Source organism: Trichoderma citrinoviride, assembly GCF_003025115.1.
Source record: "Trichoderma citrinoviride strain TUCIM 6016 unplaced genomic scaffold BBK36scaffold_9, whole genome shotgun sequence".
Lineage (NCBI taxonomy): Eukaryota > Fungi > Ascomycota > Sordariomycetes > Hypocreales > Hypocreaceae > Trichoderma > Trichoderma citrinoviride.
The window spans coordinates 1,153,292-1,179,278 of NW_020194717.1; the positions used below are offsets into that span (position 1 = coordinate 1,153,292).

The 25,987-nt window shown below is 53.6% G+C and overlaps 6 protein-coding genes across 6 annotated transcripts; 3 read left to right on the forward strand and 3 right to left on the reverse strand.

Moving 5' to 3' along the window:
* Positions 1-985: 985 nt before the first annotated feature.
* BBK36DRAFT_1204982 (hypothetical protein) lies at positions 986-4,827 on the reverse strand (the record flags this gene model as incomplete). Its single annotated transcript, XM_024897341.1, has 4 exons — positions 986-1,742; positions 1,861-3,148; positions 3,234-3,899; positions 4,017-4,827. Coding segments are annotated over 4 exons (3,522 nt in total), but the record flags the coding sequence as incomplete, so codon positions are not given.
* A 3,169-nt stretch (positions 4,828-7,996) lies between these two features.
* BBK36DRAFT_165943 (Calcium/calmodulin dependent protein kinase) lies at positions 7,997-9,647 on the forward strand (the record flags this gene model as incomplete). The annotated part of the gene is made up of 6 exons (XM_024897777.1): positions 7,997-8,003; positions 8,150-8,201; positions 8,272-8,479; positions 8,562-8,718; positions 8,787-9,172; positions 9,255-9,647. 6 exons carry the CDS (start codon positions 7,997-7,999, stop codon positions 9,645-9,647), a joined length of 1,203 nt encoding a protein of 400 aa, XP_024748658.1.
* A 682-nt stretch (positions 9,648-10,329) lies between these two features.
* Positions 10,330-11,604, reverse strand: BBK36DRAFT_1204990 (hypothetical protein; the record flags this gene model as incomplete). The annotated part of the gene is made up of 3 exons (XM_024897342.1): positions 11,275-11,604; positions 11,037-11,214; positions 10,330-10,985 (listed from the first exon to the last, which is right to left on the reverse strand). Exons 1-3 carry the CDS (start codon positions 11,596-11,598, stop codon positions 10,330-10,332), a joined length of 1,158 nt encoding a protein of 385 aa, XP_024748659.1. The 5' UTR covers positions 11,599-11,604.
* A 3,500-nt stretch (positions 11,605-15,104) lies between these two features.
* BBK36DRAFT_1135752 (histidyl-tRNA synthetase, class IIa) lies at positions 15,105-17,102 on the reverse strand. Its single transcript, XM_024892746.1, has 3 exons — positions 16,874-17,102; positions 15,593-16,793; positions 15,105-15,535 (listed from the first exon to the last, which is right to left on the reverse strand). The coding sequence occupies exons 1-3, from the start codon at positions 16,927-16,929 to the stop codon at positions 15,161-15,163; spliced, it is 1,632 nt and encodes a 543-aa protein (XP_024748660.1). The 5' UTR covers positions 16,930-17,102; the 3' UTR covers positions 15,105-15,160.
* Positions 17,103-18,781: 1,679 nt separating this feature from the next.
* BBK36DRAFT_1122246 (hypothetical protein) lies at positions 18,782-21,299 on the forward strand (the record flags this gene model as incomplete). The annotated part of the gene is made up of 3 exons (XM_024890927.1): positions 18,782-19,200; positions 19,280-20,975; positions 21,027-21,299. 3 exons carry the CDS (start codon positions 18,782-18,784, stop codon positions 21,297-21,299), a joined length of 2,388 nt encoding a protein of 795 aa, XP_024748661.1.
* Positions 21,300-23,630: 2,331 nt separating this feature from the next.
* BBK36DRAFT_1135755 (DnaJ-domain-containing protein) lies at positions 23,631-25,638 on the forward strand. Its single transcript, XM_024892747.1, has 6 exons — positions 23,631-23,871; positions 23,911-23,968; positions 24,038-24,107; positions 24,175-24,999; positions 25,066-25,562; positions 25,614-25,638. The coding sequence occupies exons 2-5, from the start codon at positions 23,933-23,935 to the stop codon at positions 25,386-25,388; spliced, it is 1,254 nt and encodes a 417-aa protein (XP_024748662.1). The 5' UTR covers positions 23,631-23,871; positions 23,911-23,932; the 3' UTR covers positions 25,389-25,562; positions 25,614-25,638.
* Positions 25,639-25,987: the final 349 nt, after the last annotated feature.

Here is a 25,987-nt window from a genome sequence, read left to right on the forward strand (position 1 = left end):
ACACAAGTCCTCCACATCATCGAAGGGGCCGCCCAGTCACCCATATATCAGTCTTCCCATATTCCTCTAGTTCAGCATCCATATCAAAATGCCCGAGGAAATCAGTCTCCCATCTCCCCATCCACCCCTTGACAACAATCACATCTTGCTTGCTGGCAAAAACCAAAGCCTTCTCCGGACCGAGCACGCACACGACCGAGCCCAGTATGCTCACCCACTCCGGGGGAATGAAGAAATGCCGCCTGACTTCCATGGTCAGGTGAAACGTATCCAAGTCCACGGTGCTGATCCACCTCTCTTTGTGAAGGAACACGAGGGTAGAGTCCATGACGGAAATGATGTCGCCCAGTACGCAGCTCAATGCTTGTAAGCCGCGTCTTGGAACGACTTCGACTGCTTGTTCACCACCAGCGAGAAAGCCGTTTGTGTCCCAACAGTTCATGCGAATTCCCGTCAACGGATCAGCCAGCTTCTCCACAAACACACGATCGCTGCTGAGGTACGATGCGTTTGTAACGTACTCTGGCTCGGGAAGCCTTCCGTCTCTACACAGGCTCAGCGTTCCCTCCGAGGCTCGTCCAAAATCGCGCCAGTAGAAGACGTGGCTCCGTGAATCTTCCAGAATGATGAACCTATCATCCATCAAGGGGAATTGCACCGCTCGCCGTAAGTTTGCTGAGCTCCTGGGCACCCGCAGACTCTCCAGCTTCTCCTTGGACGGCAGACTCCAAAGCTCAGACGTGGACAGTGTGATGATGAGCAATCTGTCTTTAGATGGACTCAACAGCATCTGTTCGACGAGATTGCCGCAACTTACTCTGAGTATGATCTTAGCACTTCCCCACTCGTTTTGCTCACGGGTAGGTTCAGCAAACACCACGAAGCCATCTTCATCCCCTGTAATGATCAAGTCTCCCTCCGAGGCCTGGACCACGACAAGGCTGGTTATTGCGCACTTATGCTCTTGGTGAAGACGTGCAATCCGTGACCCATCTAGAGCAGAGGAGGCCATGACTTCTCCAGACTGTGTACCACAGATCATGACACGGCCGTCATCAGAGAGAGCCATGACAGCAATGGAAGCTTTATGAGAACGTGAACCTATTGCTGCCCGAAAGTCGCCAGTTGCTGCATCTTCGTGCATCTGGCCTTCCTGCAGCTCAAGCATAGGGAATTCCCATATGCGGCTCTGACGACTGTGGGCACCAAGAATGCGTTTGCCCTGGCTGGCAACCACGAGCGGCGTGATGGGTATTCCAGGATGATCAACTTGGCATACAAGGTCGAGGCTGACGGCATCCGAGATCTGGACCTTGTATATCTCAAGTGTGAAGGCAGTTTCTTCCGTACCCACAACGGCATGCCTCCCATCCGCGGTCCACGACACATGGTTTGCGCACATGTCGGGCTTGTAATATATCTGGCAGATCGTGCTGGTATCGAAAATAGCGAGCCCGCCACCTGTGTAGCAAGCTGCGAGAAGATGTGTTTCAGGGCTGGGATTGAAAGAGAACTCCTTGACAAGTCTTCCCTCAGGTGTTTTCAAGACGCCTTGAACCGATAGCTCATCGATATGAAGGAGATAGATGTCTCCACTGCTGTAAAAGGCGACGCCGAATCGCTGCGGACAAGCCTCGTCAAATCTGGCTTCGCATGCATATGATGACGGGAGAGGCACTTCCATAGAGGTGCTGTCAAACGTGCCCCATTGAAGTGTCTCCAACTCCTTCGTTTCGAGATTCCTACGGCATTGTGAGAAAAGGAGCACAAGTCAGACTCAAGAATGGTGAAGCTACTCACCTTTGTTCCATCACACCGGACGATGAAACGGTGATGAAATGGTTCAGGCCGAAAGTGAACGACAGAACTGGGCCGCAGTCAAAGGTATGTCTGAGCGTCCCTGTCTTGGTTTCCCAAATGGCAGCTTGGCCGAAGCCAGTAGCAGCAAGATATTTGTCGTCACAGCCAAAGCCAATCAGCTTCAGCTGAGAGTTCAGAAACTTGACCTCGATGGTGCTTTGAAGCAAGGCCATGTCGTAAACGGTGATATAACCGGTAGATAAACCAATGGCAGCATGGTGCCGCCCACACGCAACCACTTCCACCATTGCCTCATGCTCGATGCACATGAGACACTCGTTCCATCTTTGTTCTCGCGGCCCAGATACCGTCAGTTCTACGTCTCCAGAGGAAGCAGCGTGACGATATATCAATGACTGAGTAGGGCAGAAAGGGGGCACAAGGTGGTGGATTGCTGCAGGGCTCTTGAGCAACGGCTCTCGAAAGTTCAGCACGACCCGTGAGATGTCTGAGGTCCAGCCCTTGAGACGTGCTATATCGTCGTCCGACCATACTGCCTCTTCTTTGCCGCGCTCTGCATAGCTTTCCAAGTTGATGACTGACTGAACGGCAACCTCAAGCTTGCGCCTTTGAGCCAAGCTCTCAATCCAATGAAGAACCCATTCATCCAAGAATCGAGAGACGACACCCGGGGACAGAGGCTCTCCCGCATTCGACTTTGCCAAGTGTTGCGAGAAGCACTCTGATGCGTACCAGAGAAACGAGATTTCGGTTCGTTGAGTAGAACGGTCGACTGCTAGGTATTTCGCCAAGTATGCCAAGCAGAGTGCTGCAAGATGTCCGTGGTCTTTCGTTGGTGTTATAGCAAACTGCGAATTTAGATCTGCCCGGCAGAGGAATTGTCTCGCTGTATCGTGAACCAGGTGCAATTGGCGTCTCTGGTCTATCATAATGAATTGGCCGCATGCAGAAACAGCGGCATGAAGCATATTCTGCGGCAAAGCTCGAATATCCATCTGTACCGCGCCCCGGAGCTCCTCGATCGTCATCGGTCGTTGTGCCAGAGTTATCCATGTAAGGATGGACTTTGCCAGTTTAGCTCGACGCTTGTCTTTCTCAATGGAGTGTAAGATTCTGGCGTACATTTCGTGCAGGTCACTTGGGACTTCCTCTAGGATAGCCTCAATGTCCTCATCCGTGAATGCCGTTTCGAGCTCCTTGAGGACCAGGCGGATCCAGACAAACGAGCCGTTGGATTTCTCGACAATTCGAGAGACCAAATCATCGCCGGTTTCCAAGTGGTTGAGCTGCTTGAGCCTTGCTTTGACGACGGACCGCATGTCGGACGCTTTTGGTGATGGACTCCGTGGTTAGCATTCGACTCAGCTTGATAGGGGATAATGTGTTTCATGGCCCATAGAAGGGCATCTCACCGGTATGTTCTGTACCAACCATCCGTATTGCAACTCTCTGGCCTAATGAAAGCATGCCCTCTTGTATCTCCGGCGTATGTTGGCTGGCAATCAATACACGGACATGTTGAGGAAGCTGTTCAAAGAATTGGTAAATGTCGGAAGCCCCCGAGCACTCGTCCAGTCCATCAATGATCCAGAAATGAGTCAGTGGCGACTTGATATTGAATATGGCCTCTTGGAACAGCTTCCTCCAGATGAGCTTGTCTGTTTGGCCCTCCCAAGAAACGCCTCCTTCCTGAAGCCGAACGATGGCCCTCCGAACCTGTGCATCTTGCAATCCCATCTGGAAAGCAATACTCAGGAGAAGGGTGGAAAGATCGCGCATCTCTCCCTTTCCTCGCTTGATGAAGAAGTAGCTGCACCGTGTAGGCTCACTCTGCTGGTACATGTAGTCTACGACACGACTGCACATGATTGACTTTCCTGCGCCCATTCCGGCCACAAGCCAGTAGATGGGCGGTGATTCGGGGTCAAAGAGCGTCCAGTTGCGGAAGCCAGGATCTTGTACAATCCAGTCACAGGTCTCGGGATGCCTGGCTTCGCGATGCATGATCAGTTCGTCTTCAAATGAATCGTCGACTCCCAAGTAAGGACCCAGTCTAGCTTTGGCGACCATTTTAGGGGCTGTAACGAAGGAATTGAAGTCAGCCACATGTCGCGCTCTCAACAATTGAAGTGTTCAAGACAGCCAGATTTTTGCATCGACATCAAAGGGGGTGCTTGATCGGGTGGGTGTCTTACAATTGGACTTGATCATCTCGACCGCACTCAACAGTGCGTTGCGCAGCTTCCTGTAGTTATGATCAGATTGATACTTGAACTTGCAAATAGTGCGGTGGTCCGCATCCATCAACGACACGCTCTCGTTGTCGAACCCGAGAGTGGCAGAGTGCTTGTCAACAACGAGAATGTTTGAGTAGTCGGACATTGGCAGAGACTCAAAGAAGGACCATAGACGGAGATCCGAGGCGTATTGGTGGAACGCTTCGTTCACCTCTAGCACGGGCCCCGAGTTGGCTACTAGGTCCTTGACGTATGGCTTGGAGACTCCCGTCACTAACAGCAAGTTCCGCAGGACTTTGCCCAGCTCGGAGCCCCGATGAGGCGTCGCAAGGAAGAACATGGAGTGGAATCTGCTCGCGAGGTCCGCGCAAGTAGGATCCTGCCGGGCTAAGATGTACGCCTTCTTGGCCACGCAGCCGCCCATGCTATGCCCGACCAGCACGATGCCGGCGTCGCTCCGCTTGATGAGCTGATGGTTCATCATCTCCCCAAGTAGGGACTGAGCAAAATCATGGACGGACAATATGCTGGGCGTCCGCTCCCTCCAATCAGCCTCGTAGCCAAAGGTATGGATTCGGACGTGCTCGAATTCGGCATCGGCTGGTAGCCAATCCCGCGGCCAGCAGCTTGGAGGAGCTGAGCCGGAGGAGGAACCGCACCATGTCTTGATCGAGCCTCCTCCCAGGCCATGAATAAAGATCATTTCCGCTATCACGATCCCGTCTGGGGGCTCATACAGCGTGCTCAATCCCAGGGATCCTTTGCTCTTCTTAGGTTTCGGTGTTTCTTCAACTGTCGATGCTTTGCGGCGCCTTGAAGGCAGGGAAAAGGTCCCGCTTGGTTTTGAGAGAATGCCGCTTAGCCATGACGGTTTGAGTTGAGCAGTTTTGGACCTCGGGACCTATGATAATCGCTCTGATGCATTAGTGAAAATGTACATGTAGAGCTGAGATCTTTGATTGGATAATATCATATGTAGATTTGAGAATATGAGACGAGAGCGTCTGTGCAGAAGCTGTCCGTTCCTCACCTTGGATATACTTGAAGTGGTGTTGGAGGCTGGAGTACCGGCTCCAGCACTAGAGAGCTCGGTGTACATGGCGGCCTGTGGGTGCATATGGCTCATCGTTGCTTCATGAACTCTGTCGTTATAGGGTGTAAATTTCGACTAATATCACAACAGATGGCGACGGGGAAATCTCGAACGTGAACAGAAAAATAAGATTGAATCGAACTTCTAAACGATTTAGAGGAGAAGAAACATAGATGCAAAGTTCGATCGGTTTCATTTTCGTCGCTCCGTGGCACTCTCTGTGTAACCGCCTCCTGCTGCAGACATGGTCCATATAAAATAGCCTGAGCGGCTATTGCACCAATATACTCTCAGCACCGATGCGAGACAGAACCAACCGCATAATCTCAGTAGGGATGCTTCGAATCCTTTCAGAACTGAGCCTATACCGGGACGACACAGAATGCAAATGGAGACTCGATTCTAGCTAATGATGTTGCTGCGCTCTGTATGTCGACCTTTATCTTCCTACTTGCCGAGACAGAGCCAATACGTGCAGCTATATGGGACAAGCACGACCTCCTGCGAAGTTCATGGATTCAGAGCATTATTCTACCTCTAGTAGTGATGTTAACGAAAAAAAAAGGATTTTACAATCTTATATGTGAACAAAATAGAGAAAAGAAGAAGAGCTTGGTGGAAACTGTTAGTTCTTCTTTTCACTGCTTCCCATATCCCACTCCAGAAGATTGTTGTCAGCTGTCCCCAAAAAAGCCATCCATGCACCTACCTAACTCTGAAGAAACGGCAAGGATGCCCGCGTCTCTCGACTCGCGAGCCAGTGATAGTATGACAAGGCAGAATTGCGAAACGCCTCGCAATACCCTCTTCTTCAGGCTGTGGATAAGACCTGCAGAATACGTGTAATCAGAGACACAGCGTACTCGGTGATCTAACCGCGATATGCTAAATAATCAAGGACGGCATCCGGTAGCACTGCAGATAATATTATTGCATCTTAGAAGAAGTAGCTGCATGTAGGGCTGAGGCGCCTGAATGAATACGGGGGAATGGCAGAGTACAGCTGACGCTTGAGCAAAACGGAGCAGTAGACCAAGCATCGTGATGCTGTCGTGGAGGCGCGGGGATGAGAACAAATGGCACCGGAAGGCATACTCATCAACAGACTGCTTCGACTCCGCAAGCGTCTTCATTACACAGCGTACTCAGTAAGCATGAATTGAATCCACTCGTCTCAAGTTTTGATGATAAACGCACTGCCCCGTTGCCTCACCGGTGAGGCAGCCGAAAGGCATCTAAACCGCAACCCTAACCCAGCAGCAGCAGCAGCAGCAGCAGCAGCAGCATCACATCGAATCCCACGGGAAAAATCCATCCGACGAAAAAGCACGCGGCCCGCCGTGAGGCCGCTCGCTATTGCCGTCCTGCTCTAGCGACTCATATGAATAAGCCGCGATATGCCCTCACAAAATCAGCCCTAGAAACGGCCTTGCTTGCTGATGAGACATCGCGAACGCGCCTTTGGATGAATCGGTGACGGCACACCCGCAATGGACATGCCGAAGAGGCGGCGGAGGCCGCCTATCTACCGTGCTGTCACATCTCACGGCCTAGGTGGGTGCCAAACCCGGCCGGCAGCAGATTGCACCGGGCTTTGTGTGCTGCTGGTTGGCCGCCTCGAGACCGGCTTTTTGGGCTTTGGGACTCTGGTGCCTCTGGGCCTGATGCCACTTTAGCTAAGCCACGGCCGAGCGAGTGCAACATCTTGGGCTGTGTTTTGCCGTCTGGGTTGTCGGGAGCATGGTGACGCTTTTGCTTCGTGCAATGTGAAGGCATTTTCTGTCCATGGGACCAGTAAGTAGCAGTATGGCTGGACTGTTGTTTCACATCTCAATGCCACGAAAAGGAGCCGCGAGACGAAGAGTAATTGTCCGTCCCTGGCGAGTTGTGCCCCTGTATCGCGATAGTAGTCACTCTGTAACCTTATACATTGGGTGGCCTTTGGCGTGTGGGGGTTGACGGTTTGCTCGAGAAAAGAAGCCCAACAGAGCACTTACACAGTTGCCGGGTACTGCTTTAATACTTCAGCCCATCTTTGTCCCTACCTTAGTAGTCTGGCATATTTAGTTCCGTCCAATATTGTTGCAAGAACCTCTCCACTTGCAGTTGCAGTAGCAACGCACCGAACTGAAGCCTCGACTGCTCGTCCAGTCAATCGGTAACTGTAGAGATTGACAGACAGGCCAGTTGAGCTCGTGCCCTTTGGCACTCAATAGGGGCGCCCCTCCCGCGGCGCTTCTACCCACCAGCCATGTCAGAGTACGAGCTCGAGTACCTGAGCAGTACCTGGTATTGGTGTACGAGCCGCCTCGACGGCCTCACCCCCAGCCCAGGCTCTCGATATCAACCCACATGCAAAATAGCCTTACCTGCTGGCTGGCCGCGGATCGCCCACCCACCCTTTTCCCTCCCATGCTTCTTCTCCACCATGTATCCCTATGTACAGAGCTAGTGCCCCTATGGCTGACGGCTGGTCTCCATTCGACTTGATGTTAGTAGCGCCTGTGCCCAGTAGGAGAGGGACCTGATGAGGGGCTGCGTCGAGGGACTCCCAAGGAGTATTTTGCATCAGAGGCCGTATTTATTCTCAGCTCAGCCGCTGTACTGTAGCTCCTTCAGCTCTGCCTCGTCCCCGTCGCCCGCTGTCCTTGTCGCTCCTCCTTTCCTTTCCTTTGCCTCTCCTCTCCGGCTGCCTCTTGCCGCTGCTTCTCTGGTTCTTGAAATTGGACAGATCCCTTGGTAGGACAGCTCTCAGGGCGTCTTGCTGGCTTGGACTGTGCTCGAACCGCAACCCTTGGCTTGAATCCCGCTTCTCGTGTTTCCAGATACCCCGCCAGACTTCAGGATGAGTTGTAAGTCGCATGCAATTCCTCACACCGCCGCCAGTGGAAGAGGCGGAGGGCTCGCCCCATGCGCCAGAATGTGCTGTGACGGGCTCTCAGTTATTAGCGGATCGTGGAATGGACAGTTGCTAACGAAGTGCCGTCTCCGTGTGCAGTCGCTGGCATGCTGAACCGCCTCCATGGCCAACCCGAGAGCTATGAGAAAAAGTACGATACCAAGCCTCCGACAGCACCGACATTGGGCTCAACATTAACGGATCGATTATTATAATTACAGATCAAAGTACAGGTTCGGACGAACCCTCGGCGCTGGCACATACGGTGTCGTGCGCGAGGCCGATGGCCCTACCGGCAAGGTGGCCATCAAGATCATCCTGAAGAAGAGCGTCAAGGGCAACGAGCAGATGGTGTACGACGAGCTGAACCTCCTTCAGCGGCTGAAGCATCCTCACATTGTCAAGTTCGTCGACTGGTTTGAGTCGAGAGTACGTTTCCTGCCTTTTTGTGGGCGAACAAGGATAGGCCGAGGCAAAAGAGTTGGGACTAACACTTCTGGCGGGCATATAGGACAAGTTTTACATCGTCACCCAGCTCGCCACTGGTGGTGAGTTGTTCGACCGAATCTGCGACCAGGGAAAATTCACCGAAAAGGACGCCTCTCAGACCATCAAGCAGGTCTTGGACGCCGTGAAATACCTACACCAGAACAATGTTGTTCACCGAGGTGAGTTGGGCAACCCTAACCCCGATGCTGATGCCATCGACGCAGGAGCTGACTGAGCACGCGCGTAGATCTGAAGCCAGAGAACCTCATCTACGTAACACAGGACCCAGACTCCGATTTGGTATTGGCCGATTTTGGTATTGCCAAGACGCTGGACAGCAAAGACGAGACGTTGAAGACAATGGCCGGCTCCTTTGGCTACGCAGCTCCCGAAGTCATGGCCAAGCAGGGCCACGGAAAGCCGGTGGACATGTGGTCTCTCGGTGTCATCACTTACACCCTCCTCTGCGGCTACTCTCCCTTCCGCAGCGAGAACCTCCAGGATCTGCTTGACGAGTGCACCAGGGGGTCCGTCATCTTCCATGAGAGGTATTGGAAAGATGTCAGCGCGGATGCCAAAGACTTCATCAACTGTCTCATCGTTCCCGACCCCAACAGCAGATGGACAGCAGAGGTAAGCTAGGAGCTCTCCACCATCTTACCAATCACGAAAACAACGCTCGCGACAAAGCTCTAACGAATATGCGAAACTACAGCAAGCACTCGGCCACATCTGGCTCAGTGGTAAGAACGCCACCGACCACGACCTGCTGCCCGAACTGCGCAAGGCTCGCGAAGCCCGCGCGAAGCTCAAGCACGCCATCCTGGCCGTCAGCCTCCGGAAACGAATCGCCGCCCTTCAAGACGTCGAATCCGACTCCGACAGCGACGAGATGGCCGCTGCCGAGGAGGCCATTCCCGGACAGCCTCCCGCCAACTCGTCCAAGACGAACGTGCTGCGCGAAAAGGTCAAGGACGGTTCTCTTTTCCGCTCCGTGGCCCTGGCTGCTATCAGAGACCATGCCGCCAAGAAGGAGGCTGAGATCACGGATGAGGATCTGGCCAAGCAAGCCAACAGGAAGAGCTTCAACAGTGAAACTCGACCCTGAGCAGACAAGCATCATTTGTTGGTGTGCTTTACTGTTTTTCTTCCCTCCAGTTTTGCCTGATTTTGTTCAGTTACCTGGTCGGATTCCCCGATGATTGGATATCTGTACCGCTCAGTCATTCGCAACGCAGAAAAAGAGGATAAAAAATGGTTCGAGGATGGGTGACTCTTTTTTTTTTTATGGTCGAGAGCAAGAGAAGGATCTGGGCTTGAATGGGATCAATATCGGTCTGAGATTCGTTCGCGGTCAACAAACAATATTCCCTTAGTTGTGCAGCATTGCCTAGTAACATTTCCTGATAGTATCTACTTTTATATCCTTTTACTATATCAAGAAGCCAAAGGCTGCTTTAGAGAAGTGACTCTTTGTCCTACTTTTGTCTCCAGATTTGTTCAATCTGCAAATCCTTGCCATTTCCCCATGATCGCCGGAACAGCAAGCACATGCAGCCCATTCGCAATGTCTATAGATGCCCCCTTTCGCCTGAGCTCCAAAAGCACTAATATACAGCAAAAGCCAGACAGCCCGAGCGAAACAAGACCATATCCAATCAAACAGTACAAGCAATGCAAAGTCCAATCAATAAATGACAGCAGAACACCGATTTTCTATGCGATAGTACTTTTGTTTCTTCTTTTCTTTTACACTTTTTACACTTGAGTTGTTTAATTTCTTAAACATCTCAATTGATATCGGCCAAGGCACTCTCTCGAAGAGCCTCGTACTTGCGGAAGTCGAACCGCTGTCGCTTCCAGCCGTTGGCCCTCAGCCGCTCGATCCGCGTCTGCAGCTCCAGAGCACGCATTTCCTCGTTCAAGAGAGGCGTAGACTTGGAGTTCTCTGCGGCGGCAATGTCGCGCTCCAACCATTCCAGGTGAGAGGCGATCTGCCGCTGCAGACCCGAAAGCACGGTGCAGTAGTGGTGGACGGAGCGGGCATGGAGAAAGCTGTCCGCAGCTGTGGGAGTATCATAATACTTTTCGTCGTCTTGGACGACGCTGAACTCGGAGTTCGTAGGAGAAGGGAGTGGGAACTGCGACCTCCCGGAGCCGAACCGGAGAGGCTGCGAGTAGAGGGCCGGAGGTTCCGGCGTGGGCACGCGAACGCCCCAGTCGTCGTCGAATCCGAGAGTAGGGGAGTCTGGACGCACGATGGGTTCATAGCTGGACTCGTAGGATGGCTCGGGAGATGGCTCATAAGACGGCACGTCACAGAAAGCGACGCGCTTCTTCGGCTTGGTTCGGCCGTAGGGGCTCTTCAAACAGCTATCCAGAGAGCTGATTGACAGCGAGGGTGATGAGATTCTAGTAGAGACCGTGGAGATTGAGGCGTCTGAGCCTAAAGGAGTGTGCAGGCTAGACGTTGGAGAGAGGGAGCGAGATGAGGGACGTCGCTTAGCGGCTTCATCCTCTCTGCTGAGACGAGCGGCAATGCGATAGTGATCGCGGGCTTGGTAGAGGAGCTTTGAGCGGTACGGAGAGTTTGGTTGGAGCGAGCGGACCTGCATTTCGAGTGCAGAAGCTGCGTAAAAGCGAATGTAGATGAGGCATGCTGTCTCCGGCTTGTTCTATGGTTTGTTTGTTAGTTGACTTGTAACAGAGACTACATGCTCCGCGATATATCTTACCGAGTCGTTGATACCCTCAAGAAATTCGTGGCATCGAACGGAACATTGACGGTATTTTCGGTTGACAAAATCTCTCTTAACATCGCCCAACGCCCTCTTCCATTGCTCAGGTGTCGAAGGGATCGGTTTAGGGGCGATGATAGGCGCGGGAATTGTTCGCTCTCGCGCTGTTCGCCTAGGCACCTCGTTTGTTCGCGGTCCGGATGGCGTCGGTCCCCAAGAGGTATGGCTAGGTGTGTAACTGGATTTCTCTTCCGAGGTAGTGAATGTGATTTTTGAAGCTGGAATGAGCGTGCTCATGCGAAGGGGGATGAGGCCCGGCATCTTGTGATTGAGTTTCGAAGGCTGATTAAGGTAGGCCCGACTTGTAGAAGGAAAACGTCGCCACGTCGGATATCCAAGAGAATGTCGAAAGTTGGTTGTGATGCTCCGTTCGTGGGATTGTGTCGTTGTAGAAGCGTCGTCGAGATAGGGGAAACGAGTAGGTAGGTACCCGAGGCGTGTTGGTATTCCTTACACAGATTGGATATAAACCGAAGACTTAGGAGAGGAGGCAGAGAGCGTGGCGTGAATCAAGAGTAGTATGTATTCACGGAAAAGAAAAACCACTCGAGTCGGCGCGAGTGATTAAGGGAATTCGTGATATATCAAGAGGCAGGAAAGGGAAGAAATGAGTGGCACAATGCAAGACAGCAGAGATGGAAAGCGGGCAGAAACGCGATTTCGAAAAAAACCGGTCCGTCAAGGGAGGGAGAGACTGGAGACGGGACTCTTTAAGAAGGAGTGGTTTGCACAATGATTGTGTAACTGGCGATAACAGTCGAGTACGTGACGAAGGGAGGAAAAAAGAAAAAACAAGAGAGGAAGAAGCTCGGGCTCAACTGAGACTGGCAGATGCAACACAGAGACCTGCCGGCATCCCGGGGTCCCTCAGAGGGTTCAGCGACCCGCCACCTCGGGAAGATGATATTTCTTTCTTCTTGTTCCTTTTTCCTGCTTATTTTGTCCTGTGTCTTGGCCTCTCTTCCTTCCAATTGGCGCAGCATCGATGTTCCCCGCTAGAGGTCCATGTTGTGCCCTCTTGATGCTGTTGCGCCGAGTGTTTGCTGTGCGGTTGTTGATGCCGCGGTCTTCTTGCTCCCACTACACCGTCACAGCACCGTCACAATAGAGACCCAGGAGCCTGGTGAGAACCCCGTTCGAGAGGCGCCAGTGGGAGCAGATGCGCGGCCCAGGTTGTACTGCTAAGGTTAGCACCCGGACGCTCCCCTGGTCGAGTTCCCCCTATCCCCCTTGCACGCTCACCTTGCCAGCATAATCTGATGCCAGCCTGCTGCGGTAGCCGTACCGGTTGGCCGTTCTGGCAGGCTACTGGGCGCCACGCTAACGGACCCCTGCCCCTGATCCCGCTTCCCCGGGCCCTTGCTTGCGAGGAATTGTGGCTCCTGCGGGAATGAGCTGCTGCGGTGAAATGATGAAATATTGGAAAAGGAAACGAAGCCTGCTGCCGACCGTGATGAGGCTGCTGTTCGCTTGGATATCATTTCACAGTTGAGTCAGTGCATTGAAGCTGAGAGGTAGTGGTAGGTTGCGATAGTAGCAGTTAATTTTGGAAGTCGAAGTCCCGTGACAAACGTGGCATGCACCTGCGAAATCGAACTGTGCAGGCGTGCTCGCGCTCGTGCCTTCTGGGATTGGAATCGAGCAAGCGATTTTGTGCAGGTACAATGGAGCCCTGCGTCAGAACCAAGGCAGGAACAGCTTGACTGCCGCGCTAATCCCCAACGGCGCAGCACTGATGAAACAGACAATCCCACACTGAAGCAGCAGGAACGACCAAGCCGTGTCTCTCGCTTTTTGGCAGTTTTTGTGGAATGCGCGCGTATGCACGGAAAAGTCATCGGGTCACGCTTCTGTCCCTCCATCGTCGTGCATGTTCTTCGTCCTTCATACTGACTTTCGCAAACATTCCATCCCGAACCCCAGCTCGCAAGAACACACTAAACTGGACAGACGCCCATGATACGATTTCAACAGCAAACAGACCCGAACAAAGGCCCAACGTGTCCGCCCACAGACTCGCCGTTTTGACGTCCAACTGCTTGCGGCCAAGCCAAACGTCAACGGGCGACTAGAAGAATAGAAAAGGCGCGGAAGCCAGAGACCCGTCCGTGGATCGCGTCCCAAAAGTCACCGGCCGCCGGATCCCTGCACCTCAAGAGCCGAGAACTTGGAGGTGCCACTTGGTCAGGCAAATCAGGTACTCGTGAGACAAGGGAGCTTGAAAAATACGCCACCAGTCTTTCTTTTTCGCGTTTCTTGCCTGTGCGAGTATCGTTTACAGCTCGTACGAAATCTTCCATACACTGCCTTCCGAGCCACGGCCTGTCCGAGAGTCAGGCCTCCTAAGATCCGTATTACGAATGGCTTCCATTGCCTAGAAAGCCATGCTCGTCAGTCATTCGATTCTGTTCGCTCTTTGGTCCCTATTGGAATGTTGAGTTGCTGCAGCATGGCCGTCTGTGCTTCCTCTCGCGTTTGGTGAGCACGGTGTTGTGCTTCGTATTCATCTTACTATCAGGTGTCGACTTCCGGGGCTCCAGACGACTACTGCATTTGTTACGAAGAAGTCCTTTGGCTCGGTGTCACCGTATACAAGCGGTAGGCCTTTTCAAATTTTCCACTTCTGCGCAACCATCGTCCCACCAACAACGATGTGTTTACATTAATCATTACTCTCGGGACGGCAGATGAGATGCTTGTACTACGTGCAAAACTCGACTCCCCACCGGTGCTCATTAGCACCTCACAGCATTGGGATCAGCACTTATCGTGATGAACCACATCTGCGGAGACCCCAAGATTTTTCTTGCTCCGTCCAAGATTAAACGCTGGTAAAACGTGGCGTTGAAGTGGGATCAATCACGAAACAGGCCTCGGGGTTATTGTCCGTCGAGAGCTTGTTAGATTACAATCTGTCATGCTTCGTTACTTGGGTGCCCTGTGCCGCCAGATGATTGAGCCCGCACATGCAATGCATCACCTTGCAGGGGAACTTCTCGACTGCATGCATTGCCTGTTCGTACTACTCGTGCCGTAGCATCGAGGCACGGTGATGGTGATTTGGTCACAGCATGAGTCCATGTGATGGCATGCACCCACTGAGCTGCAGACATACTACTACTACTACATGTACGAAGGAGCCAATGCTCATCTGTCTCTGTGTCCGTCCTGCTTTCTGGCAGATCATACTCCACCTCTGGGAAGAGCCACAGTTGCACTGCTGCTTCTCTACCTTGCTTGTAAGCCGTCATCTGCGAGATAGCATGCTGAGATGCTCTTTTCCTATCGACCAACTGCAGATCGAGGATCATGTTGGATCGGATTCAATCGTATCTCTCCAACGAAGGTAAATACGTTACATAACATGGCCAACTAAATGGGCAACCAACAGCACTGTAGATGGAAAACAAGCCGATCGGATACTAGATTGGTTCTTTGTTCGTCTTCCATCCCCGTTTACACCACGGAAAATCCTACATAGGTCGGCCCTGTCGGTATAATCTCTCACGTCGATTCGAGTCGGTAGGCAGCGAGAAACATCTGTTGCCGAAGATATCACCTCAATTGCCGTGTCGACATCAAGAACGCTATGATAGACTACATACAAACACCAAGCGTCCGACAATCCCTCGATACCATCTTAAATCCGGTCCTGCGGCCGACGTGATCCCGTACGAAGAACAAGCAAGGCATCTTGTTCCCTGCCAGGCCCCCTGCAACGATCCTCACCTTGCAGCACTCCACATTATGCCGTCTAGATTTATTGGCCAAATTGCGGCGTTGCACGCGGCCAGCCTTTTTAATTCATCTTGGTCAAGATCATCTATGAAGCCGGGGTCTCGGTAGCATCCGTCGCTGGGGTTTCTTCCGCCTTGGGAGCCTCCACCACCTCCGCTGCCTTAGCCGCCTGCTCGCCCTTGACACCGCCCACAACCTTGAGGCCCTCGGCCTGTATCGTGATGCTCTCCAGCTCTCGCTTGCGCTGTATCCGGTACTTGAGCTCGTCCGCCATGCGCGTCATGTCCACCAACACGCCCTCCTTCTCGGGGTGTCCATCCTTGAGGCCCATCTCCTTGATCTTGACTTTGCCCTGAGCCAACTCATCTTCACCGATGAAGATGGCAAAAGGAACGCTGTTGACCTCGGCAGCCTTGAACTGAGCCTGCATCTTTGGCTTCGTCTTGTAAAGGAACTCCGCCTGTAGACCTTTTGTTAGCCTCGGTCAAGTGTCACTGATGAACAGAGGAAATCTCACCTTGATGCCAGCGTTCCACAGCTTTGAGCAAATCTCCAGGCGCTCCTTGACCAGTCCCTTTCCTCCAAAAGCCATAACATAGACATCGACCTCGTTGCCTCGCACCTGGTCGACTGACTTGTCCGCTGCCATGCGGGCCTTGGTGATGGAGAAGATACGGTCGACGCCGAATGAGATGCCGACGCAGGGAATCTGGTTCTTGCCAGAGAACATGCCAACGAGGTTGTCGTATCGACCGCCAGCGGCCACACTTCCAACACCGATGGTGGGGTCATCAGACCGGTCCTCGTCGTCTCCTTTGCCCTTGGACTTCTTCTTGGATGCTTTTGCGGCATCCTCCGATCCAGGAGTTGCCTCGGGGGCAGAGCCCTCGGTAACGACTTCGTAGATGAGTCCGGTGTAGTAGTCCAAGCCGCGAGCCAGGCCAAGATCAAACGAAACCCTGTCCAGAGCATCAAAGGCCTCGAGATACTCGAAAAGGAGAGCAACATCCTCAATGCCTTGCTTCATGGACTCGTTTGCCGACAGCTTCTCATCGTTGCGCAGCTTGTCGAGCAAATCGTGGCGTCCCCTCAGAACAACCCACTCTCCAATGCGGTCTGCGACATCCTCGGCGAGACCCTTCTCCTCGGTCATCTCTTTCCTGACGTCCGCCCATGGCAGCTTGTCGAGCTTGTCAACTGCGGAGGAGATGGTTCTGATCTTGTCCTCGGGGACACCGCAAACCTGGAAGATACCGTCGAGGATTTTGCGGTGGTTGAGCTTGATAGTGTAAGCGCCGTTCCAGCCCAGACCCTCAAAGACTTCCGTGATGATGCGGATGACTTCGGCGTCGGGCAACATGGCATCGTAGTTGCCGGCAATGTCGAAATCGCACTGGTAAAACTCTCGCATCCTGCCCTTGGTCATGGCAGGCTGGTCTCGGCGGTAGACCTTGGCGATGTGGTAGCGCTTGATGTTCTGGATGTCCTTGTTCATCGCCAGGAAACGGGCGAAGGGGACCGTCAGGTCGTATCGCAGCGAGCAAAGCTCACCGCCCTGGTCGGCGAGGTCGTAGATGAGCTTGCTGTCCTCGCCATATTTACCGGCCAGGATCTCCTTGAGCTCGAAGACGGGAGTGTCGATGGTGACTCCGCCGTGGCGCTTGAAGACTTCGGTGATGGTGCTGAAGATCTTGTCTCGGATGACCATGTCCTTGCCACTCCCGTGGGGTGAGTAAGCTTGCAGTTCATTTGCGATCCGCCGTCATCTCGCGATGCCGCGGAGAGAAAAAGTCACAACTTACAATCTTTGGTGCCCTTGGCGGTCTTGAGCTCGAACCTTGTCTTGGGAGCCATTTCGACGGGCGGCGTCTGTGAGTGATAGGAGGGGATTCTGAGGTAGAAGGGAGTCGCAATTCTGGGTCTTTGTAGTTGCGACAGTGGTCGAAGGGGTCGGAGAGACCTGATTGTAGCCAAAACAATCTTCATCCGAGGGATGGAGGGGGAAAATCTAAGCCTGGAGTTGTGGCAGGAGTCATCGGCGCTGTTTGCATGGTGGTGGCTCGACAAGGCGGGGCAGGCAAGGCGGAATTTTGTTATCGATAAGGGACGTGTAAACAGTCACCACTAAGTGGATGAAGCTGCGTGGAATGCGTCATGCATCAACACGGAGTGGCCTTTGATGGTGGTATTTTCAAGGCTGATTTGTCTTATCAGTTGGGTCCGGAACAGGGGCAGAAGAGGCATCTCTCAACGAAAGTGCCGTCATTTCAGTCACGCCCTCCCTCGGTCTCCCGCGTTTGCATATGTGACTCTACATGTCAGTCATAGCTGCATGAGCGAGGCTGGATCAGCCGTCTATTCAGGGTAAGTAATGGAAAATGCAGGGAAGCGGTCCTCCCTCGCGATTATATTCTTCGACTCCTGCTATCTAGTTTCTTCAGTGATGTGAGGTAAATACCATCCAACCTAGAGCTTTCTCGTTATCGAATAAGGGCATCCCCTGCGTACTCAAAACCCTTCTATTGGGCCCCTCGTCGACGCCCAAGGGCACCTCATTGCTCCCTATCAACTACCGCCTGGTGCTACCCAAGACTTGTGACAACGCTGGAAGAAAGTCTGTGCCATTCCCTCTGTCTGTTGCCTTTCGTCTCCGCCATCTCCAGGAGTTGGGCAGTGTAATTCAAACATGGCAAAACATTACACATGCACGCTGTTTCTGGGGGTTCAGTTGCCTGCGTCAAAGGCGTATCTGGTCCGAGTTGTAAGTCGAGCTTTCATACTTCTCTGGCAACACCCCCGATTGAAGGTCTAATGAACAAACTAAGCTTGCGCAACCAACTACCAGGCAACAGTCACAGTTATGGCAACCATGTAGGTAGTTGTCAATAGTCAAGAATTCCATGGCTGTGGCCTGGCTGTGATTAATCGACAGCCAACGGAGGGTGTGCCCCTTTTGACTGATGCCGCACGGAACGGTGCCTGAGAGCATCGACTGTGGAGCGCCACCACGGCCTGAACAGCACCTCTCCAGATCAATTGGCTGCAGGCTTCTGCTCACTGCGCCCCTCATCAGCGCATCGCAATATCAGGGTGCATGTAAACAATCCATCGAAATTGATCTGACCTGTGCTGCTGCTGCGCCGTCCATCTGCTGTCACATCTTCCATCCTGACTCCTTCTTCGTTGCCTTCCTTTCCTTTCCTCTGCCTTCCACTTCCACTACGTTGTGCAGAGCCTGGCGTTCCTGCAACCTGAATCTGCGAGTCCTCACATCGGCTTTCTTCTATTCGCTTCCAGTACCTGCATCTTCTTAGCCCTCAGCTGTCATTTATTGGCACTTCCGCTTCTGGACCCCCCAGCCAAGGTACGAAAAGATACCTATACCTGAGCCTTCGGCTGTCGTAGCCTGGCTCATCTTCATTTCCTCCCTGGTCGCGGGCCAGACCGTCAAGCAGCGCACGAACAGCAGTCACGGTAGCTGCTGCTGCACATACCAAAGAGGTAATACGAGACCTCAGCTAGAAGGGATCGAGAAATTGGACGAGGGGGGTTCCCCCTTTTGACCCTCCAAGCCTGCGCAGAGCAGCCACAGCCGCAGCACGAGTACTCTCGGGTACCTGGCCGCAGCACCACGGAGCGCTGCCACTACCGGTATCCACAGGGTCAATCTGCTGCTACCCAAGGTGGCCCAGTAATTTTCGCCGGCATGTCTACGACAACCACCTCCACCCAGCCGGCCAGGTCCAACTTCTCGCGATCGCTGCGCCGGCCCTCCAACACTGCGTCGACACCGGACCTGGCATCCCTCTACTCCCAGTCGAAGCTGCTGCGCAAGACGTCGCTGGCCGCCCTGACTCCGAGCTCTCTCGCCAGCATCCCCGATGTCAGCGAGAGCTACGCCATCGACTCTGTTCTGAACGAGGTCCCCGAAACCACCAGTCCCGTCGCTCCTGAGACCCCGACCGCCATGGAGCTGTCCGTCGGCGACGCTGTGAACGTGCCCGGGGGCATGGCCGGCACTGTCCGCTTTGTCGGTACCGTGGCTGGCAAGAAGGGCACATTTGTCGGCGTCGAGCTGGATAGTGAATTCGCCTCCAGGGGCAAGAATAACGGCGACGTTGATGGGTAAGGAGAACCAGCCGCCGGCACCGCCTGTCGCATACAGAGTCAACCGCTAACGATTCTTGCCCGTCTGGGCTCACAGCGTCTCCTACTTCACGACGAACACCGCGGGTGCTGGCATCTTCGTCCCGGTGGCCAAGGCCCTCCGAAGGTCTTCCGGCCCGTCTCCCATGACTCCCACGCCCAGTTCGAGTGGTCTGAAGCTCCACAAGAGCAATTCAGTCAGTCTGACGCCTCCGACATCAGGCATTTCAAAGTTCAGCGCCTCCGTAGGACCCGGCACCCAGGCACCGAGTCCCCAAGGCAAGAAGCCGCGAGCTTCGCTCTCCCGGCCCGACTCACCGCAGCGGCGCACGGCCATGTCTCCGGCTCCACGACCGTCGATTTCGGCACCAGCAGTGAGGGCCCCTTCAAGATTGGCAAGTCCAACGGGTAAATTTACGCAGAGTGTGCGCGGGATTGCCGGGCACATGGGTGATCCGAACAAGAAGGTGGAGCGGCGGCCCAGCTTTGGAGGGCCTCGCAGTACTTCTTCTCTGGGCCCCGAACCGCTCTTCGACGAAGAGCCGGGGCCGATAGCGACACCACCGCTACCGACGAAGAGCAACACGAGCCTGGGATCGCTTTCGCTGCGTCCACCGTCCCGGGCGACTACTGTTAATGACGAGGAGATTGAGCGACTACGAACCCAGCTGGAAGAACGAGATCGACAGCTTAGAGAGCAAGCCGCCACCTTGGCTGAGATGGAGAGCAGCCTGACTGAACTTCAGACTCTGATAGAGCACCCCGACGGACCACCTAGACGGAGCAGCCTAGACGATAAAGATGCAACCCAGCTTCGCCATATGCTCCGAGAAAAGAATGACAAGATTGCCATGCTCGTCGCAGAATTCGATGCACATCGAGCAGATTTCCGGAGCACCATTGACACACTGGAGATGGCCAGCACAGAAACGGAGCGGGTGTACGAGAGGCGTATTGAGGAGCTGATGGCGGATATCCGGGAGCTTGAGTCGAGAAACTTGGACGTCGACTCCGTAGCGACGCAGCTGAAGCAGCTCGAGGAGCTGGTCCAAGAGCTCGAGGAAGGACTGGAAGATGCCCGTCGTGGTGAAGCCGAGGCCCGTGGAGAGGCCGAGTTCTTGCGAGGCGAGGTAGAGAGGACCCGATCTGAGCTCCGACGAGAAAAGGAAAAGGTCATTCCCCACAACTTGGCGGCCATGAACGGCGACAGCTCATTAGCCAAGGCCCTGGAGCAGAAAGAGGATGAGATTCGAGGGCTCAAGGCCATTATTCACTCCCTCAGCCGGGACTCGATTCCCGGTGCCGAGGTCCATGCGCCCAGGCAGCGCCCTGGCTCATTGATTGCCGAAAAGGATGCCATCGAGAATAAGATTGCCCGAGACAACCTGGAAAGGCAGGTCGCCGAGCTGCAGCAGATGCTGAAGGAGAAGAGTCATCGGGAGGAGGAGTTGCAGCACGAAGTCGAGTTTTTGCGCTCAAGCAGCATCAACAAGAGCCGCGACTCGGCTCCCATCCGGCGATCTTCGGTTAGGGACTCTCGGGACACCATCATCTCCATGCGATCCCAGCCACGGTCGCCTGAGCCGTCACACAAGCGTGTGAGCACCCTTGACACGATGCACGAGAGCGACACCTACTCGACCGCCACCGAAAGTAGCACTCTTTGGTGCGAGATTTGCGAGACGGGTGGTCATGACATCCTGACATGCACAAACATGTTTGGCAACGACAGTGCCAAGAACTCTAAGCCCAAGGTTGACGACCACATCGAAGAGGAGCCAGAAGAAGACGAGGACGAAGAGGAGAAGGAAAAGGCGCGGAGAGAGGCCGCCGCCCATGAGGACCTGAAGCCTCTTACGCCCACGGGCGAGGAGATTCACCACCCAGCTGTCTTGACGCCCGGCCTGCCCAAGGAGGAGCCGGCCTCCGTTCCGGCCGTCAGGGTCACTCCCAACCCCATGGAGTCAGGGCCTGTGGCTGGCAAAGAGAGTGGCGTCCTGGACCTTGAGAAGTGGTGTGCGATCTGCGAGCGAGATGGTCACGACAGCGTGGACTGCCCCTTTGAGGACGCATTCTAAGGCGCTGTTCAATTCGAATGTGTGACGGTTCTACACGAGCCGAGCGGGAAAGGGGAGGTTAAAGCAGAACTCGATAGACGGCGGGCATTTTAGTATGCAGAAGGCATTCACGACTCTGACGTTTCTGTGTATTATAATGGCTGCATTTTGTATTCGAGACGGAGCATTCGATTTCTGGGTTTGCTTTCTTTTCTTTCTCTATGGCTTGGGCACCCTTTTCCTTCGTATGATACCTCCACAGCCTCTTCTTTGCGGCCTTTGTTTTCCGGCTGCAGAGTGTACATTCACCATGTCTTTCTTTCAGAGAGCCTTTAGATATTATACGGGCATGCTTCTTTTTTTGGTCAAGAATAGCAATGAAGTACACATATAATCCATTCTACGGGTGTCGCAGACTCTGTGACCTCCATATTGTTTGCTTGTGGGAATTACGTCGACGCAAGTGGCTTGCATGCTTATAGAAGTGTATTTTGTCTTCAAGGCACCAGGCCCAGATTTGCGAAGATTACAATGAGCACAGTCCTACTACTTCCCTTTGTACGATCCTACTTACGGATTCGTATCCAAGATGAGCACGAGGTGCCACAAAATGCTTGGGAAAACATTTGTGCACAAAGAAAGGCCTAGTGTTGGCCGCTGGGTAACACAAAGGATGCCTCCAAAGCCAAGGGAATCCCTCCCACGCGCCCCCAACAAGCCCCCCAAAGTCTAGGAAGGCTGTAAAAAAGGCGGCCGTTCAACTGCGAATCTCAACTTCAGCTCAGCTCAGCCCGGCCTTTGAGAGACCTTGCCGTCTCCGGTCATCATTCTGTGGCGGTGTCGGTCAGCCAGCCAGCCCGCAACGAACTTTCGCTTTCGCTTTTTTGTCCCGTCCATCCATTTCCTTTTACAATTATCGGAAGCAGCTGGTAAGCGTTGCATTAGCAGCGGCTGGCTAGTCTGTTTCCCGCGCTGAGCGAGATCGGTGATTTGTTGGATGAGATTCTGGTGAGAACAAAAGCGACAATAGGGGACTTGGGGACGCTTTTGTTCTTGTGCAGCAGGGGGAAGATCCTTGTCTGCCAGCTGGTTTCTATTTCGCTCGTTTGTTGCTGGTGCTGTCACTGCATGTAGACTATGGGGGAGGTTGTGCGTGTGTGTGTGCTGTCAAGGTGATATTAGTGCAAACAGTGGTCGAAAGAGGGAATACGTGCGAGTCATTCGCAGGCATTACTACCTATCTTACTTATAAACAATGGCAATAATCAATATCAATCGAAAAGCCCGGTGGCTGGATCGAAATCGAAGGTTTGGGAGGTGCGGAGAGTGGGAGGGGGAACAGGTACAGGTACGGCTGCGGGTACAGGCACGGAGATGCAGCGCCCAATGCGGAGTACCTGGCCGGTACCCTGAGATGTGAGATGGAGAACGAGATCAGTGGCATCGGAAAGTTTATTGGAGAGGCAGGAAAAGTCTCGCCCATGTACAGCTACCAATAGCAGCCTCGTCATCTCTTCGATCGGATTCCAAGGGATTACCAGCGTCTTCGCCGGAGCTGCGGAGTACCGTTTGGTACTGTACCTCCCGCGATTGCCTCTTGTCCAGGTTCTGTGGCCGGTGGCCGATTCACCACGCTCGCGTTACGGCTGATATGACATGACATACCTTATTGATATCACGGCGGTAGCGACGCAAACACCGTCTACGCAGAGAAATCGGCGGCATCTGCGGTGAGACGGCAAACGGAGCGACGCACGAATAACTGCAGGACGACGCATCACCAATCGAACAACACATGGCTGCAGTTGCAGTTGCTTCCATCGAGAGGTACAGTGACAAGCAGGTACGCGGCGGGACCCGCTGGCAGCCCGCCGAAGCACGCTTTTTGCGTTATCGCGCACCGCCACACCATCGACTTTCTTCGATACACTTCCATGAGGCGCACCAGCCTTGAGACCCTTGCAGCCGCCCTTTTAATCCTCCCAAGGCGCTTGTAGCACCTTGTTCTGCCCTTTGCTGCGACCAGACCAAGGCTCTTCCCTTGACCGGAACACTCCTCTCTTCGTTTTCTCTCAAAAGGATCAGCATTTCCTGCTCAGTCACACACCAGACCGACAGAACTGCGTTTTTGATTGTCGCAAACTGAACTTCGGCTGCTCGACCGAACCAGAACACCAAGATACTACATACAGACAGAGAGAGAGCCATCAGAAATCAGAAATCGTCAACCCGCAAATTTCTCAGGATAGCCCCACTGTTTCCCTCTCAGCGGCTTCTTGGGCACGCTATCTTTTTTTCTGCTGGGCTATTACTCAGGTACGGTAAAACCCATAATATACGCCGTTTATCATCAGCCTCTGCCCCTCGGCGCAACCACTGGCAGCACTTCCGTCTTCTTCTACGCCATCACCGCCCAAAGGCTTTTGAGTATACTTCCCTCGTCTTCGCATTAGAGATCTGCTCGTTTCGCTGCCTAGAAGTTTCCACGGGCGCTCGGTTGCTACGGCTCCGTCTCTTTGTTAACTCTGACTAATACCTCTTTCACAGAGCCCTCTTTATTAGCAGCGATCTCATCGACCGCCTATTGTCTTTTTCATTGAACATTTTTGGCCCAAGATAAAGATTTACTTTCCGATACGCTATAGTTCGACATCATGGTGAAGGAAACGAAGCTCTACGACACCCTGGGTGTATGTATTGGCCCTGCAACGCTCCCACCGCTCCCACCTGGACGACAAGACTAACATGCTGGACGCTAGGTCTCTCCCACAGCTACAGAGCAGGAGTTGAAGAAGGCATACAAGATCGGTGCTCTGAAACACCATCCTGGTACGATATTACCTTGCTAGCCACCCACTGGAATAGCGATCGAATCTTACTAACACGCAGCTTCTAGACAAGAACGCCCACAACCCCGCTGCCGAAGAGAAGTTCAAGGAAATCTCGCACGCCTACGAGATCCTTTCCGATCCCCAGAAGCGACAGATCTACGATCAATATGGTGAAGCAGGTCTCGAGGGCGGTGCTGGGGGTGGTGGTGGCATGGCTGCTGAGGATCTGTTTGCTCAGTTCTTCGGCGGCGGTGGCTTCGGCGGTATGGGAGGCATGTTCGGCGGTATGCAGAACCGTGGCCCGCCTAAGGCTCGCACCATTCACCACACCCACAAGGTCTCTCTTGAGGACATCTACCGAGGCAAGATCTCCAAGCTTGCGCTGCAGCGTTCCATCATCTGCCCCAAGTGCGACGGTCTCGGAGGCAAGGAGGGTGCCGTCAAGAAGTGCACAGGCTGCAATGGTGCTGGTATGAAGACCATGATGCGCCAGATGGGCCCCATGATCCAGCGCTTCCAGACTGTCTGCCCCGACTGCAACGGCGAAGGTGAAATCATCAAGGACAAGGACCGCTGCAAGCAGTGCAACGGCAAGAAGACAACGGTTGACCGAAAGGTTCTCCACGTCCACGTCGACAGGGGTGTTCGCAGCGGCACCAAGGTCGAGTTCCGTGGTGAGGGTGACCAGGCTCCCGGTGTCGAGGCCGGTGACGTCGTTTTCGAGATTGAGCAGAAGCCTCACCCGCGCTTCACTCGTAAGGAGGACGACCTCCTCTACCGATGCGAAATCGAGCTGGTCACTGCCCTTGCAGGTGGCACCATCTTCATTGAGCACCTGGATGAGCGATGGCTCAGTGTCGAGATTCTGCCCGGCGAGGCTATTGCGCCTGGTAAGCTTCCCTTTCCCACAATTTATTTTCGTGCCAATTGAGCATGCAGCTAACAGACGCTCTCAGACTCGGTCAAGATGATTCGCGGCCAGGGCATGCCCTCGTACAGACACCACGACTACGGTAACCTTTACATCCGCTTCGATGTCAAGTTCCCCGAGAAGAACTGGACGGATGATCCCGCTGCTTTCGAGGCCCTTCGCAAGCTCCTCCCGCCCCCTACATCACAGATCGTCCCCCCTGCTGAGGCTATGACGGAGCCTGCTGATTTGGAAGACTTGGATACCAAGGCTCAGTCCAAGGTCTTCGGAGACCCCAACTCTATGGGCGAAGATGAAGACGAAGATGGCCACCCTGGCGGCGAGCGCGTCCAGTGCGCCTCGCAGTAAGAGAGAGTCAAGTATTTCGCTATATATACCTTACTTGGGGCCAAGAGACAGAAGAAGAAGAAGAAGGAAGAAGATTTAGGGGAAAGGGGATCATGGATGCGCGCTGACGCCAGCGGCATTGAGTCGTTACGATGCCCTCTTTCCAGAGGCAGCAAATACCTGCGGCAAGCAGAATGAGTGCTGCTTGATTTCATCATTGGACTGACAAACCATGTCTGTCCAGTCTCCGCTGCAAGCACATGGTTTTTTCTCTTCTTCCCCGGAATCATTGATACCGTCTTGAGGAGGAATGGGTTCTCCCTTTGCTGGAATTAAAAAAAAAAGGCTAGGGCATCTGGAAAGGCGATGGAAGCGCAATGGGATGATGATAGCGGGCATGTCCATCTTGCCGACCAATTTATGGACTGGGTGCTTTTTGGACTGCATGACTTAGGTTGGAGGGCGTTTGGGGCATAGACGATTTTGATGAGCTCTTTTAAGTTGCTGCAGGCTTAGACTATGAATACGATGATATCAAGCGAATGCTGTTTGTTCTTGGGAGTTTGTGTATCCGTTTTATGGCTATTGTGTTTGGGCTCATGATGTAAGTACCTGGGTAC

Bases quoted from the DNA above. Each gene is read 5' to 3' on its own strand.
- BBK36DRAFT_1135752 (XM_024892746.1), bottom strand. From the start codon at position 16,929: ATGGCTCCCAAGACAAGGTTCGAGCTCAAGACCGCCAAGGGCACCAAA. The intron at 16,794-16,873 runs GTTGTGACTTTT...ACCCCACGGGAG, and splicing joins AAGGGCACCAAAGATTGTAA to TGGCAAGGACATGGTCATCC. The intron at 15,536-15,592 runs GTGAGATTTCCT...AAAGGTCTACAG, and splicing joins TGTGGAACGCTGGCATCAAG to GCGGAGTTCCTTTACAAGAC.
- BBK36DRAFT_1135755 (XM_024892747.1), top strand. From the start codon at position 23,933: ATGGTGAAGGAAACGAAGCTCTACGACACCCTGGGT. The intron at 24,108-24,174 runs GTACGATATTAC...CGCAGCTTCTAG, and splicing joins TGCTCTGAAACACCATCCTG to ACAAGAACGCCCACAACCCC. The intron at 25,000-25,065 runs GTAAGCTTCCCT...AGACGCTCTCAG, and splicing joins CGGCGAGGCTATTGCGCCTG to ACTCGGTCAAGATGATTCGC.